The sequence below is a fragment of the Zychaea mexicana genome, assembly GCF_025766255.1.
Source record: "Zychaea mexicana strain RSA 1403 chromosome Unknown BDB00scaffold_20, whole genome shotgun sequence".
Lineage (NCBI taxonomy): Eukaryota > Fungi > Mucoromycota > Mucoromycetes > Mucorales > Lichtheimiaceae > Zychaea > Zychaea mexicana.
This window is the reverse complement of record NW_026516683.1, coordinates 24,729-38,525: the sequence shown is the minus strand read 5'-3', so window position 1 is coordinate 38,525 and position 13,797 is coordinate 24,729. Positions and strand designations below refer to the sequence as shown.

General features: G+C 44.6%; 4 protein-coding genes across 4 annotated transcripts; 1 reads left to right on the top strand and 3 right to left on the bottom strand.

The window, feature by feature from the left end:
- Positions 1 to 40: 40 nt before the first annotated feature.
- On the top strand, positions 41 to 2,839 carry BDB00DRAFT_937542 (amino acid/polyamine transporter I; the record flags this gene model as incomplete). Its single annotated transcript, XM_053129256.1, has 11 exons — positions 41 to 290; positions 356 to 436; positions 586 to 638; positions 723 to 799; positions 898 to 963; positions 1,189 to 1,249; positions 1,351 to 1,472; positions 1,554 to 1,636; positions 1,715 to 1,832; positions 1,941 to 2,459; positions 2,532 to 2,839. Exons 1-11 carry the CDS (start codon positions 180 to 182, stop codon positions 2,837 to 2,839), a joined length of 1,599 nt encoding a protein of 532 aa, XP_052981713.1. The 5' UTR covers positions 41 to 179.
- A 1,590-nt stretch (positions 2,840 to 4,429) lies between these two features.
- On the bottom strand, positions 4,430 to 5,266 carry BDB00DRAFT_898788 (thaumatin). Its single transcript, XM_053128537.1, has one exon. The coding sequence runs from the start codon at positions 4,964 to 4,966 to the stop codon at positions 4,637 to 4,639; it is 330 nt and encodes a 109-aa protein (XP_052981712.1). The 5' UTR covers positions 4,967 to 5,266; the 3' UTR covers positions 4,430 to 4,636.
- BDB00DRAFT_813385 (uncharacterized protein) lies at positions 4,802 to 5,400 on the bottom strand. Its single transcript, XM_053122755.1, has one exon. It carries the CDS (start codon positions 5,288 to 5,290, stop codon positions 5,021 to 5,023), a length of 270 nt encoding a protein of 89 aa, XP_052981711.1. The 5' UTR covers positions 5,291 to 5,400; the 3' UTR covers positions 4,802 to 5,020.
- BDB00DRAFT_954164 (uncharacterized protein) lies at positions 5,357 to 13,232 on the bottom strand. The gene is made up of 7 exons (XM_053129631.1): positions 13,214 to 13,232; positions 12,193 to 13,135; positions 7,142 to 12,113; positions 6,379 to 7,072; positions 6,232 to 6,322; positions 6,012 to 6,173; positions 5,357 to 5,900 (listed from the first exon to the last, which is right to left on the bottom strand). The coding sequence occupies exons 2-7, from the start codon at positions 12,947 to 12,949 to the stop codon at positions 5,626 to 5,628; spliced, it is 6,951 nt and encodes a 2,316-aa protein (XP_052981710.1). The 5' UTR covers positions 12,950 to 13,135; positions 13,214 to 13,232; the 3' UTR covers positions 5,357 to 5,625.
- Positions 13,233 to 13,797: the final 565 nt, after the last annotated feature.

The window sequence follows — 13,797 nt, the reverse complement described above, 5'->3', positions numbered from 1 at the left end:
TTCCTTGTAACTCTTGATACACAATTCACTCTCTCTTTCTCTCTATCATACTACTACATACAAATCGTCGCACGTGATATTCACTATCATTGCCCTCATTTTTTTCAACAAAACTTTTTAACCAAAACTGACAACCACTACTACCACAACCCCTATACTCTATTACTACTATCCAACAGATGACGATTGGATTCTTGGAAAAGAAAGGCGCAACAGAGAAACAGGTTGAAGATGGTAATCCTGGCGTTACTGCCGATGAACAGCTGCTACGTGAACTAGGTTATACTCAGGTATTTTGCACATTATATACAATATGTTCAGTAGTATAAAGCAGCATACTTATTCAATATCTTAGGACTTGAGTCGCTCGATCTCGGCATTTTCCAATTTCGCCATTGCCTTTTCATGCTGCTCAGTACTTTCCGGCTTGACACCCGTATGTATCATTACCGTGGCCGCGACATACTAGATCCGATCAAAAAAAAATAGACAAAGCAATCGATACTATCGATCGTGACCGATTGTGGATATAGTAAGCGATTCACTATATGCTCACACTCATCTCTGAATTTCTGTCATTTATAGATGTGGGGCGATGCAATGAATGACGCGGGGAGCTTAGGCGTAATTTGGGGGTGGTGAGGAAAACTATACTTTAAACTTTTCCATGTAAATTTATAGAAAGGACAAGTTTATATTTAATGGCTTTTTTAAACATTTAGGTTTATCACTGGTATCTTTACGATGATTGTCGCCTGTTCTCTTGCTGAGATCTGCTCTGCATATCCTACCACCGGAGGTACTTGATTAACAACAATCAATGCAACGCCGATCGAACAGTATATACTCACTGTAGATTAATATGATACTCCCAAATTGCCCATTATTTCTATACAGGCTTGTATTTCTGGGTCAGTAGACTTGCGCCACCAAAGTACATGCCCTTGGCCTGCTGGCTGACAGGTAAATAACATGTATTTTTCTTGATCTGTATTTGCATCTGGATCTTTCGTTCTCCCGATTCTACTCTGGGCACCTTCTCAAAAAGTACATCATTTTCTTACTATTATCTAGGCTGGTTCAACTGGATTGGGCTTGTGTGTGAGTCAATATCTACTCTTTTTGCTTCAAGAAAAAAAAAAGTCCATATAGAAATGAACTAATGACTTGACAAAATGAATGATATAGTCGGTATTACTTCCGTTGATCTTGGTCTTTCACAATTCATCGCTGGTATAATCAATGTTTGGTATGTACGAAGAAAAAAAGAAAGACTACTCTATTTTGATGACAGCTTCCTAGAAACCCAAAACTTACGGATTGCTTTTTTGCATAATTAACATGTATCAGGCAACCTGACGTTGACACTTCTGTCTACATGCAATACGGTATTTATGTCGGTATCCTACTTATTCATGGCACTATGAACTCTATTGCGGTTAGCTTGAACGGTTTGATGAACCAACTCGCATGTAAGTTTGTGGTCTAAAAACTACATTCAGACCGAAGTCTTATTATATGTATTAACTTGTTGGCTGCTTTCTACTTGCTAGTTTGGATTAACATGCTTGGTATTCTGTTCATTGTCGTTGTCGGTCTCGCCGTCACTCGCCCGCTTGCTACTGGGAGCTTTGTAGTGCGTATCAACCTCTATACAATTTTCTACAACCCCCTCATTTGATTATGCTAACCGACTATGTTATAACCATAATAGTTTAGCGAATTCTACAACGGATCTGGGTTTTCCAGTGACGGTTACGCTTTTCTTCTCGTCATTCTCCAGAGTCAGTACACTTTGAGCGGTTATGACAGTGCTGCTCACATGAGTGAAGGTCAGTTTTACTACATACCACTAGCAAACTTATCATCATGCCCTGAACGACAAGAAAAAAGACGTTATTCTTTCAACATATAATAACATATGCATAATATTATCATAGAGACCAAAAACTCGCAGCACGGATCACCCTTTGGTATTTTGACTGCTGTCGCCGCCAATGCCGCTTCCGGCTTTATCTTTTTAATCGGTACCAGCTTTATGACCAAAAGCTTTACGACTCAGATTGTCAGCGAAGACGCTATCCAACCTCAAATGGTTCAAGTCTTTATCGATGGCGTTGGCAATGCATGGACCATGGTCTTTTTGATCTTTGTCATGCTTTCCATTTTTTTCTGTGGCAGTAGTCTTACCCTCGGCTCGTCACGTATGGTCTATGCCTTTGCCAGAGATGGTGCTATGCCCTTTTCCAAATACTTGCATCGGCTTGACCCTCGCACCAACAACCCGGTCCTCTCGGTCTGGTTCAACATTACTGTCGCTGGTGTCGTTGGCGTTCTTTATATGGTCAATTCTACAGCGTACGAATCGATCGTCTCTGTCAACACCATTGGCTCGCAACTATCGTATCTAGTTCCTATTGTCTTGCGCATCACCGTCGCTCGCAACAAGTTCAAGCCTGGTAAGTTTTTCCTTGCTATGTTCTTTTAAGCGACAGCAGCCAAATATACTAAATCACTTATTGCATGTTTAGGACCTTGGAACTTGGGTCCCTTTAGCACCCTATTTGGTGCCATTGCAACCTGCTGGCTTGTCTTTACCTGCTGCTTGTTCATCTGCCCTACTGAAGCCCCTATCACTGCCGACAACATGAACTACGCCATTGCTCCCTTTGCTTTTATCATGATTTTGTCGGTTGGGTACTTTGCCATATGGGGCCGCAAATGGTTTACCGGTCCTGTCCGAGTTGTCGATGGTCAAGAAGTTGTCTTGAGCGACGATGACAATGCTGCTCCTTCGATTCATAAAGAGAAAGATCAAATCGAAACATTGAGCCACTAAACTAGCCATTTAGTCGATGTCGTGTGTAAACATATATATGCCCTTTTGCTTTCTACATACTTTTGCATTCTTATTACTATTGCATTATACTGCTCTTACTGTATTGACACAGCTCCTCTGTTCTTCCCCCTTGGTTATACAAGCAACCCCTCTACTTCTCTTTTACCAACAATACTCAACATTCGGGAATAATGCTATATTTATTTTTAAACAGCACCTAATAATACAACTGTATATCTAATATGGTCTTTTTTAATATACATATGTCACTTTCGATCTGCTCAAGTGATCCCCCGTTTAGATCACCCTCAGACCATAAATTCAACCCTCAGTTGTGTTTATCTTTTTGATGGAACCCTTAAATATAAGAAAGTATATATTCTCTAACACACTCTCAGTTTTTCAACCCTTATTAGCTTCAACATTCTAAACCCCCCACCCTTTGAAATTGATCTTAACGGCGGATCGTTGTTCATATACGTCCCTGACATCGAGCACATATGCAATCTGATGTCTGATCTGGATACTTTTGCTCCTTGGGGTTCAGTATTCAAGTCCATGTTCTCCAAGCGTTATGTCGAGTGGCTACGTGAGGCTTCTTTTGGACATAAAGCCATTCGGCTATGAGGTTGTACAAAAAAAATTGCTTTTTTAGTTGTTATCATATTGTCGATTTCTTCTGTCAAATGAAAATAAAACAACGGGTGAATATCATTTTTTCAATTCTGCTGCTTGAAGTAAGCACCCCGGAGAAAGCACACAAATGCCATCTATCCGAGCAACTTACTCATCCAGAAGCACTTTGAAAATCAGCAGCTACGCCTGCAGATGCCAGTTGGAGCGTCACTGGCTACAGCTAACCAACGAAACAAAAGTTCGTTGCAAGAATAAATGTTTACACGATATGACGCAATTCATATACTAGATTTCAAACCTTTTAGCGACTTGTAAATCGTGTACAATAAAAGTATCGTCAACACTGGCAGCAAACTGTATTGTCATGCTCTTACATTCGCTGAAAAGTCGATCGGTCTGCAAAAAATGCTTCCAAAATAAGAGGCTTCTTTGAAGCATGATTCATTGTCAAATCTGAGCTAGAACAGGGCTAGCAGATTGTGTCCACTGGTTTCACCTAATGCTCTCATTGTCAAGGTAAATTTTTGAAGCAATAACAAAGGATATGTCACGCTCTTATTGATATTAGCCCTTTTAATTATGGATTTGTTCGGTACGTACGATCGAAGTACTCTTTTTTTGTTCGTGTAAACTCACAATAAAGCTGTTAAATGCCTGTATTGGGTGTTGTAACGAATGCAAAAATGTTATTATTACTACGCTATTTCTCACTATAGGTACCACATCTTTCTTAACACTGTTTCACTTTCCGTCAGTTGGAGAAGCAATTATACTAGGTTTTAGATAGATATTCGACTTGATAAAATTCAGTGCAGTGCCTGAGGTTCTTCCTCTTTTTGCTTTGTGCCTTCTCTATATGATTCATTGTTAATGGGCTTCCATATCATTATTCTCCTTTCTTCCCGTTATGAAGCACAGCTACCTATCACTCATTTGTTACACTGTACCATTCATCCTCTCTCTTAAAAACTCGAAAATTTTATAAAAACGAGACGCTATACATCTCAAATATTTTACAAACTTCATGGGGATTAAAAGAACAGAACGGCTAAAGTACAGTAAATGCAACTTTGTATGCTTGAAGTGAAAGGTGGATGCAGGCAAATGAGTATATGGAGATATAATAATGATAAGGGCAAAGAATAAATTATGTATCAAATCTTATGGGCAGAACGTAACAGTGTATTTGGGAGCCTGACAAGCATACACGCTGAGCTTGTCATCATACGGGTAAGTGTATACATCTGGACACACCTTTTTGATCGCTTGAGCAAAATGATTTGACACGCAAGTATCTGGTGCTGCATGAGCGCCAGTACAGCAGTACTCATCTTGCTTGTATCTTGAACAAGCACTTTGGCACGCCACGAATTTACTACCACCCGCATCGGCCGCAGAAAGAGACACCAGATCACTTGGACAGCTTGGTGTTTTATCACAAAAGGTGGGCTGGCAGTGCCGCGGGTCGCTCTCCACAGGATAGTCTGTCATTTGTGTGGGCTCGATACGGATTGGCAGGTTGTAACCATCGACATACGAAATGTCTTAATAATCGATGTTTTCAGCGCCTGTCATTTTAAATCCTGCAAGAGAGGCTGGGTTGTCTGCATTAGCCAATGTGCAGACGTGATTATCGCACGATTCGCGCGCCCATACCCGGCCGGCCCAGTCATCTGCAACGTCAATAGTCGAGCTGCCGCCGGGCGCCATTGGAATCACTTGACCTTGGGGCTCGTCATTTGTTTGCATACCGACCTGCAGATCGTGTGAACAGCGGTTTTGGACTATAATTCGCTTTGCCATTGTCGTCGTCATCGTCACGTACGAGGAAAATAGAAAAACTGCCAAGAGGAAAAAGCGTTGCTTCGCATTTTCTTGTCTTCTAACACAACTAGCAAAGGAGAAAGAGAGAGAGAGAAGAGAAAAAGAGATGAACCAGAAAGGGCAATACTGATTCATATACTTTTCTTTAATGAGTGTAATTATACATGCAGATTCCGTATAGAATATGCTGCGTACTTTGATTCTCAGGGGAGGGGGGTGATGAAGCGGGGAACGATGAATAGATAAAGTGTGCTCGCCCCCTTATTAAAACATGCCAATTGAATCTATATGCTACTTAGCTATTTACAAAAAAATAAGAAGTACAACTATTCGTTCTCTAAGGGAGAATTTTGCAAAGGTTGGTCGCTCAAAAGATTCTGGTGATGGTGGTGGTAGAGTTCTATGTGTGGCACCCTAATATGACGTGTCAGGGACCATTCATCTGGAACCATCAAAAAGTATCGCTCCATGGCTTCTCTGAATCGAATTCGGTATTGTCGCGGGGATATAATCGTTGGTCCTTTACCACCGCCACCTAAAATACCAGACTCTTTGACCCAACTTTCCAGTTTTTTGTCCCATGTAAATGTGCGGATGAAATCTATTCATTTAGTGTTGAAGGTTTGTGAGTATAGCTGCTATGTACTACTGACCATATCTGCATGAGAACCAAAAAAAGAAGGAGGTGGATTATATACAAAACAAAACATACCAACGATACCGACAACGAGTTCTTGTCGGTCTTCGTCAATGCCAACCAAAAGTGAATAATCCATCACGTTGTGGTTGGATAGAAAGAGCGTATCATTGTGAAGTGAACTGCGAAGGACTTCTTTGGAGTGTGCTCGTATGAATAGTGGGGATTGATAGATTACTATTACATATACTTGTTAGCCTCTTTTGCGTATCCTGACAGGCGTAAAAGCACTTACACTCTACTAGATTCTCATCGAGTAAAACTTCGTCTTGCTTTCCTGTAGACTGAACATGGCGATTACGCATAGAGCCTTTCAAATCAAATATCTGAGAAAAGTTTAGCTTTATTTGCAAGACATAAAACAGAAGTACTGATTACTCACCTTTTTCACCTTGCGTTGATAAAACAAATTTTCCATGACAACAACATCCATTCGCATCGACTTGCCGTTTGCCGAGTTCTTATATCCGATCGTATAAAATCCAAAGATTTTGGCTAATACTGTAGGCAATTCCCGGAAAAATGCCTCAGACATGTAGTGGAAATATGCAGGAGCAAAGCCAAGGAACGCATCCATCTCAAATCGGGACACTTGTTTCATGAGCAGCCTGTCGTCGCTTGTTTTCAAGAACGCAGATCCGGATTTACCACCTGACGCATCCCATTTTACGCAACTGGCCAAGGACAGTATATAACTGTTCTCATATCCACAATTGCGCCGCAGGGCATCGAACTGCTCCACAAAGAACACTTTGCAAAAGAACTTTGTAGAACCAATACGGAAATTGTATCCCATATGTACCATCGTTTCGCGCAAGAGAGTTTCTTGAATATCGGCAATGGACTCGCTGCTGTTCTCGCTTGACATGGGTGGATAATCACTACTTGGAAATTGGCTCGTGCCGTTAAACCCGAGCGTGCTACTGTCGTCGGCAGCAACGGATGACTTGTCATACCCAGAGCCTTTCATGTGTGCCAGATAATCCTCACAGCTTAGAGTATACGCAATGATCGTACTTGGCTTGTCCTCGCTCACAATGACAAAAGAGTCGGGGAATATATGCTCCGTCGGTTGCCTACATAGAATAGACACAGTTAGCATCTCGATATCTTTAAATCTATCCAATCATCAACCTGGGACTTACAGAGGGTATTCAAGCGGCAACAAGTTGGACACACCACTGTCCGTCAAGAAGTTGGTAATCGTTTTCATTAGCGAACTCTTTTCGGGCGGTGCTTTGGATGAATCTTCTTCCGCTCGGCTTCTAATAGTCTCCATTCCATCCAACGTCTCTTCGTCGCCATCTGGTATTTCCGACGCTCTTTCCTCTCGTTTACGAATGTTAGAAGAAGATACACCCGCATTGATACACACCGGTGGTGCTTCCAATAGATCCACAGCAGGTGGCGGGTTCCGCTCGAGCTCCATCCCAAATCCAGTTATCGCCTCGGCAACGCCATGGTAGCGCTGCGAAAAGAACGATTGGGTTTGTGGTGGATCATTGACACGATTGGTATAGGGTGCCATTGGCGAAAAATAGTCGACAGTTTTGGTATCGTCATCATCCAGACGTGACATTCCTGAGCCTGCGGTTGTCGTCACAGTAGCCATCGTTTCGTCGAGAAACTCGTCCTCCAAATTCTCTTGGACCAGGTCGTTGGCATGGGTATATACTTGCATCAACGTCTTTTTGCGCGGCAATCGTGATCGGAACTGTCGGTCGCTGCGTGCTGCTGCTGTGGAAAGACCGCTGTTACTCTTTCGCATCATGTGTCGAGGATCATCAGTCTTGGCTGCCCCAATATTGGCCGGTCGAGTAGGATATCTCGATGATGCCGCTGCTGCTGGTCCACTGCCACCCAAAGCAGGAGGTACACGGGTAGAAACTCCAGCATTAATGTGATTGTTGCTGCCACTAGCGCTTGGAGCATTCACATCGTTTAGTAGTAAGTTGTATCGATAGTCCGGCAGAATGGTCCTTCGTCGGGGAATGCCGCCGCTGCTAACTGGATCACCGACAAAGGGTCGCTGTTGTCGGACACGTAAAAGCGGTGTTGGCGCATTATCATAGAGTGGTGGCGAGAGTTTAACCTTGCTTTGATGGCCCAGATGGAGCACAGGTATCCGCGACGGAGTGATGGCTGCTGAAGCAGGCAGTCCAGGACTCTTTGTCCTGGCTACCTGGCTATTTTTATCGACTGTTCCCCTGACGATCGTTTCTTCAGACCGGAATTTGGCATTGAACTCGCGCATCAGCTCCAAAGACAAGCGTCGTCGGATTTCTGGCTGCAAAAACAGTTTCTTGTCGGATGGCTCGTCTTCTGGCTCAGTTTCATCAATTGACGAACATAGTTTGGGTAGCACTTTCGGTGGTCGCACAATTGCTGTATGTACATCCTCTTCGTCGCCATCATCGTCGAAATAATAATCATTGTCCAGCTCAGTTCCGAGTAATGGCAAATCCGTCACTTCAGCGGCACGCTTTGTTCGCTCACCGTTTGCTTCTTCAGGCATGACATCCGGTGGGAATACCTTGCGAAGGTGGTTGGCAGTAATCTTGCGAAGCTCGCGTTCTGGTTGCAAATAATGTCTGACAAGGTCTGCATACTCCAAATCCCAGGCGGTAATTTGTTGATACAGGACGCGTTGGACCCAATTAATAGTAAGCGTATCACCTGGAGCGCTTTGAGCGTACACTGTCTGGAGAATCTGCAAAACTGGCTTCTTTTCGCCATCGCAGCGTTGTGACAGCTCTTGTAACTCGGTCTTGCACGCTTCCCTCCTGCGCGGATCCACCAAGTCGAACGGAAATGCCTTGTTGCGCTCGACAATGGACTGATAAAACTTGTTGATCTTAGTACGAAGGCCCTTGAATTCTGCCTCTTTCAGTTCGATATGGACCTTGCTCAACGTAAACAATTTCGTCGGTGGAACGGCTACTTCCAGCAGACCGATTCGGTCATACTGGAAACGCACAGCAAAGTCGCGATAGCCAAAATAGCGCACATGATGAAGTCCAATATCGTGTGGACAGATATCGGCTCGACAGTGCACACCCTTTTGATATAGACACACTTCGAGGAATTTACCAAACGAATAGTTCCAAGTGTTTTCTGACATTGGTATCACCGGCGTAGGCTTCTCGCACTCTCGACAGTAGCTCCACATCAGGATCTTTTCCGACATACCAGGTTGTGGACACGGGAAATTATCAATCATCACATTGATACGTGCATTTCCATTGGCATAGGACCGGTAGTGGTGCAGCACAGTGTGCTCGCACATGCTGGACGCACACGGCTGGATAGCATCCCGGCACAGATCCGAAATGTAGTGGCCCAGAGTCGTGTCCGATGGCTGACAATAGTACTCAAAGATACGGACCTCTGGACCTTGGCAGGGAACCGTTGTCACCGTGCACACATTTGAATAGAGAATCACAATGTTCTGATGATAGAACGGATTGAGCTGGTCTGGATTCTCCCGCAGATATGCACCCCAGGAACGCATGAGCTGATTGCGCTTTACTACAAGCCGTTCGTACTCATCGTCCAGGGATAAGCCATGATCGGTTCCGCTACCAGTGGTGCTCATGTTGGTCCCTGCAGGCGTAGTCGCATTACTACTACCACCGCCAGTGTTTCCATTAATACTGCTTCCGCCACCTTGGCGCTGCTCAAATGTGCTCTTGGTCGGCGACGATGCAACTGACATTTTGCGCGAAGTGTTCAGCAGAACAAGCTTGTCGTTCGTCTCTTTGAGACACATCAATAGATATGGCTGAGGGAATGCAACAAACTGTGATGCCGAGATCACTGTGTCTTGATAAAGCTTGATGAATGCATCGACTGAAGATGCTTCCGTTGATGCTGTTGCTGATAGTGACGTAAACGACTCGGTCTCTTGCTGTGTTTCCAGTGGTAGCAGTGGTACATTCGTTGCTGATCGAGGTGACGTTGCCTTTGTATCTTTCTCTTTCTCGTCTTTGGAGCCCGGTAACGTGGTACCCTCTTGTTTTTCGCCATCATCGAGTTGCTTCTGATCCAAGCTACGATTTTTTGCAAATGAGTCGCGTAGTAACGACGTCTCGAGTTTGAGATTGTTGACGACAAAAACCATGAAATCGATCAGTCGTTTGATAAGTCGCAACGTCTCATTTGGTGCACCACGTAAAACGATCGTCCCACCCAAATCTGGCTGACATTCGTCGAATATCAGATAAGTCTTGCGCCGGTTAGGGAGCCATTCGTGCATTAATGTTCGGATCTCAAAAGCTCCGCAATGACCAAACGACAGACTACCTAACTGCAGTTTATCGACCGAGGGCACAATTGTGGCTCGAGTGCATCGTGCAACCGCTTCAATCACGCTGTATTTGACATTGTGAATTACTGGTATATTGGCCTCTAATAGATATTCCAAGGCAAGTCGTGATACGGTCGACTTTACGAGCAAGAGCGAAGGCCGAAGAGCAACAATTCGTGCAACCAGTTTGCTGATGTGCTCTCGCTCTTGGGATAAAACCGGTGCAATCGACATGAGCTGGTTCTCCATTTCAACACGTGAATAGTCGAGCGAAAACAGCAGGATCAAAATTCGAGGTTGAGCGATATTGCGGATCATCTTCTTGTGCGCAACGTTTTTGGAGCACATGACACCTTTGACATAAAAGCTGTCGGAAGGAACCCCACCAGGCACCTTTTTAATCTTGATGTAATGTCGGATATCCATGTCATCACCTGATCGTACGTCTGGTCGAACATTGTCTGTAACCTTGAGCAGCAGGTTGGTGATGATATCTTCCCATTCGTTCTTGGCCTGCTGCGTCAATCCATCAAAGCTCGAGTCTGTCATGAGCTGCTTAAGCATCCTGCGCGCGTGCATTAAAGCACCAATACTCAATTCAATATTAGGCGGTGGAGCCGATATCCGTCTGTTGCGAGGGGTCAGTAGCCTAGACTTGATCGCACTGTGATCGTCAAATGGCGACATGAATGGAGCGGGCGACCAGCCTTCGCTTTGGAGTAGCGCATAATCGACTTTGGGCAAGTTAGTCGTATTGATCCGCATATTAGTTTTCCGGTGTTGTCGGCTCGAAGACCGTGACGATGGGCGTGGGTGATGGTGCAGCCCACTGATACTTTGTCGACGTAGCGAAAGCGATCGCTCGACGGGACCCGCGTGGCCTCGCAGTTCCTCTGTTCGCTTGGCACGTAGTCGGTTGTCGTAAGCTTCGTCGTCACTGCCAAATGAGTCTTGTGATACCACAAGATCATTCAGCTTGATGGACTGGCCCTGCGATTGATTCGAGCCATTCGATGGCATGCGCGTAGTTCTACCGCCTGGCATGCTTGCAGGTCGACTCCACAGATCGTACAGCTGGTACTCCAGGTTACCATTTTCTTCGTCATCATCCAAACTACGACTGCCCATAAACGGGCTTAATTCCCGTTCTGCCACAAGCACACCGCCTCCTCGATCCATATGGTCATGGTTGCTTTGCAAAAAAGGCGAAGACGCTCCTCCATTGTTGCCGCCACCGTCATCCATGATAAACGAAGTAGAAGTGTTAGATCGGGGTCGCCTTAATAACGAGGTTCCTGCATCTAGAAGCCGTTTCAACCCGCCGTCATCCTTGTCTGTTTCAGCAGAGATCGACCCAGAGCGTGACAACTTGCCACCTCCAGCACCTCCAGCACCGCCACTCCCGCCTGTGCTACCTGAGGAATGAGGGCCAGTGGCTATCTCGAGTTGAACAGTAGTTGCGTCCGAATCGCCGTATGATTGACGATGACTTTGATATGGGTGTTTTACAGCCGTAGTAGGTATATGCATTTTTGGCGCTGCGATGGGTGGCGGCTGGGATGGAATGATCGGGCCTCCATGGTATTGCTGATGTGATGAAATGTTATTGTCTCGGTCGTCGTCGTCATCGTTGACCTTTTCGTGCTCCATCGCAAGTATGTCTTGATCCGCTGCCACCAATAGCAAAGGGTCATTCCTACTGGCAAGATTGTGCTCGTCAAAGCAAAAATTACATACGCGAAGCTCGCCTTTTTGGTTGTACCGTTTGCCTGGTATCGTATGTGATGCACACTTTCCACAAAAGATTTGGCCTATAAGGACCCGATTATTACTAGTCTCATATACACGCACTAATCCGAATAAAGTCATCCCTCAGTGAAACGAACTTACCGCAAATACGACAATGATGTCGTCTACGTAGTAGTTTGAACGGTTTGCGACACTTGTAACACTCCTTGCACTGCTCATCCGACATCCAAAACTCCTTGTCGGACTTTTGTCCTCGTAACCGTGCAATGATTCTGCTAAGCGAATGGGAAGTGGACATGGAAAATGTGGTTGAGACAGACTGCGCATCGCTACTGTCTACCGAGTGCGTTTTGGAGATCGGCAGATAGTCTGCAATAGCACTCGGAAGAATCGTAGATGAAGACGAAGCGATCATAGGATGACTTTCCTCACTGCCGTCCGGAGCACTCGTGCTGTTACTGCCATTGTTGTTGCTGATGACATGATTTTCCTGGGATGCCGAGGCATTAACTGGAGTTACCGCTGTGGATGTGGGCGCTCGCAGGCCGACGGGTTCACGATAAGAAGACGCTGGAGGTGTAGGCGACGTAACGTATATTTGTCGACTATTGGACTGAATCGAAGCTGGTGGTGATTGCTGTTGATCACTTTCTCGCTCATGCATACGCTCTTCGTCATTGTTGCTAAGGAAAGGTAAATTTCGTTCCTCATGGTAGTGTTGGCGGCGTTGGTGGTGGTGCTGGTTTTCTTCAAAGTGGTCAATTGGGTGTGGTTGAGAACCAGAAACTGCAGCTTTAAATTTCGTGAGAATCTTGGAAAGAGCCCATTCATCGCTGTCGTCGCCTTCGGGGACGTCAAAGTTAAAGCTGGTCAGAGTTGTGATGTCGTTGGCGTCCATGGTTTTAGCACCATTGTTCAGCAGGAAAAAAGAAAGAAACACTAGTAAGTCGAAAGAGAACAAGAGGGTTTTCTAAAGGCCGACTAGCATGGTCATGCAACTCGCCACATGTTTTCTTGTTTTTATTTTATATTTGTTATGTACCAGCATCAAAACATTCCCATTATACAGTAAAGACAAGAGCAGGTAATTCTTTTGCATCTTTGTTGGGGGGGGTGGACAAAAGAAGCGACTCGACAGGAACCAATGCAACTTGTCGTCTAGCAACAGTAGTAAACGTCTGAAACGAGCACCGGAAAAACAGTTTTGCCTCTGCATATATCAGGTAGGCCTTCTTCAGTAATCTATGCAACTGATTTTTATTGAGAATCTCGGGTCATATTGTCTCTAGAGATAACAGCCCTTTGTGTGAGGGAACGTGAATGTATTGAAAAAGAAATGTAATTTAAAGTACGTATCGTATATAAGAACATGCTCCATCGTTATTATGCTAGGATGCTAGTACACTCTAATACCATCACCATAAGAGAAAAGCAAGGACCTCTGTAATCTTTGGTGATTTTTAGTGATTTTCGGTGGCATGTTAATACAAGCTACTATATAAAATAATGATGGGGTGCAGAATGGAAGTGGCGGCAGCGGCTTTTGTTTATTCTCAGTCTTCATTGACAGATCCGTGATTTTACGTGATTTCCAGTAACCGTTGGTGGTTTTTTGATGAACATTAACGGTTTAATTCATGTAGCAAACCTTGGTGAGGGACACTAACTTTCCTTAATGGTACAGCGGTCGCACATCTGATCGAGTAAAAATCCTTTTTTTCTCGTCAGTGCAAGGGTTCGCTAGTA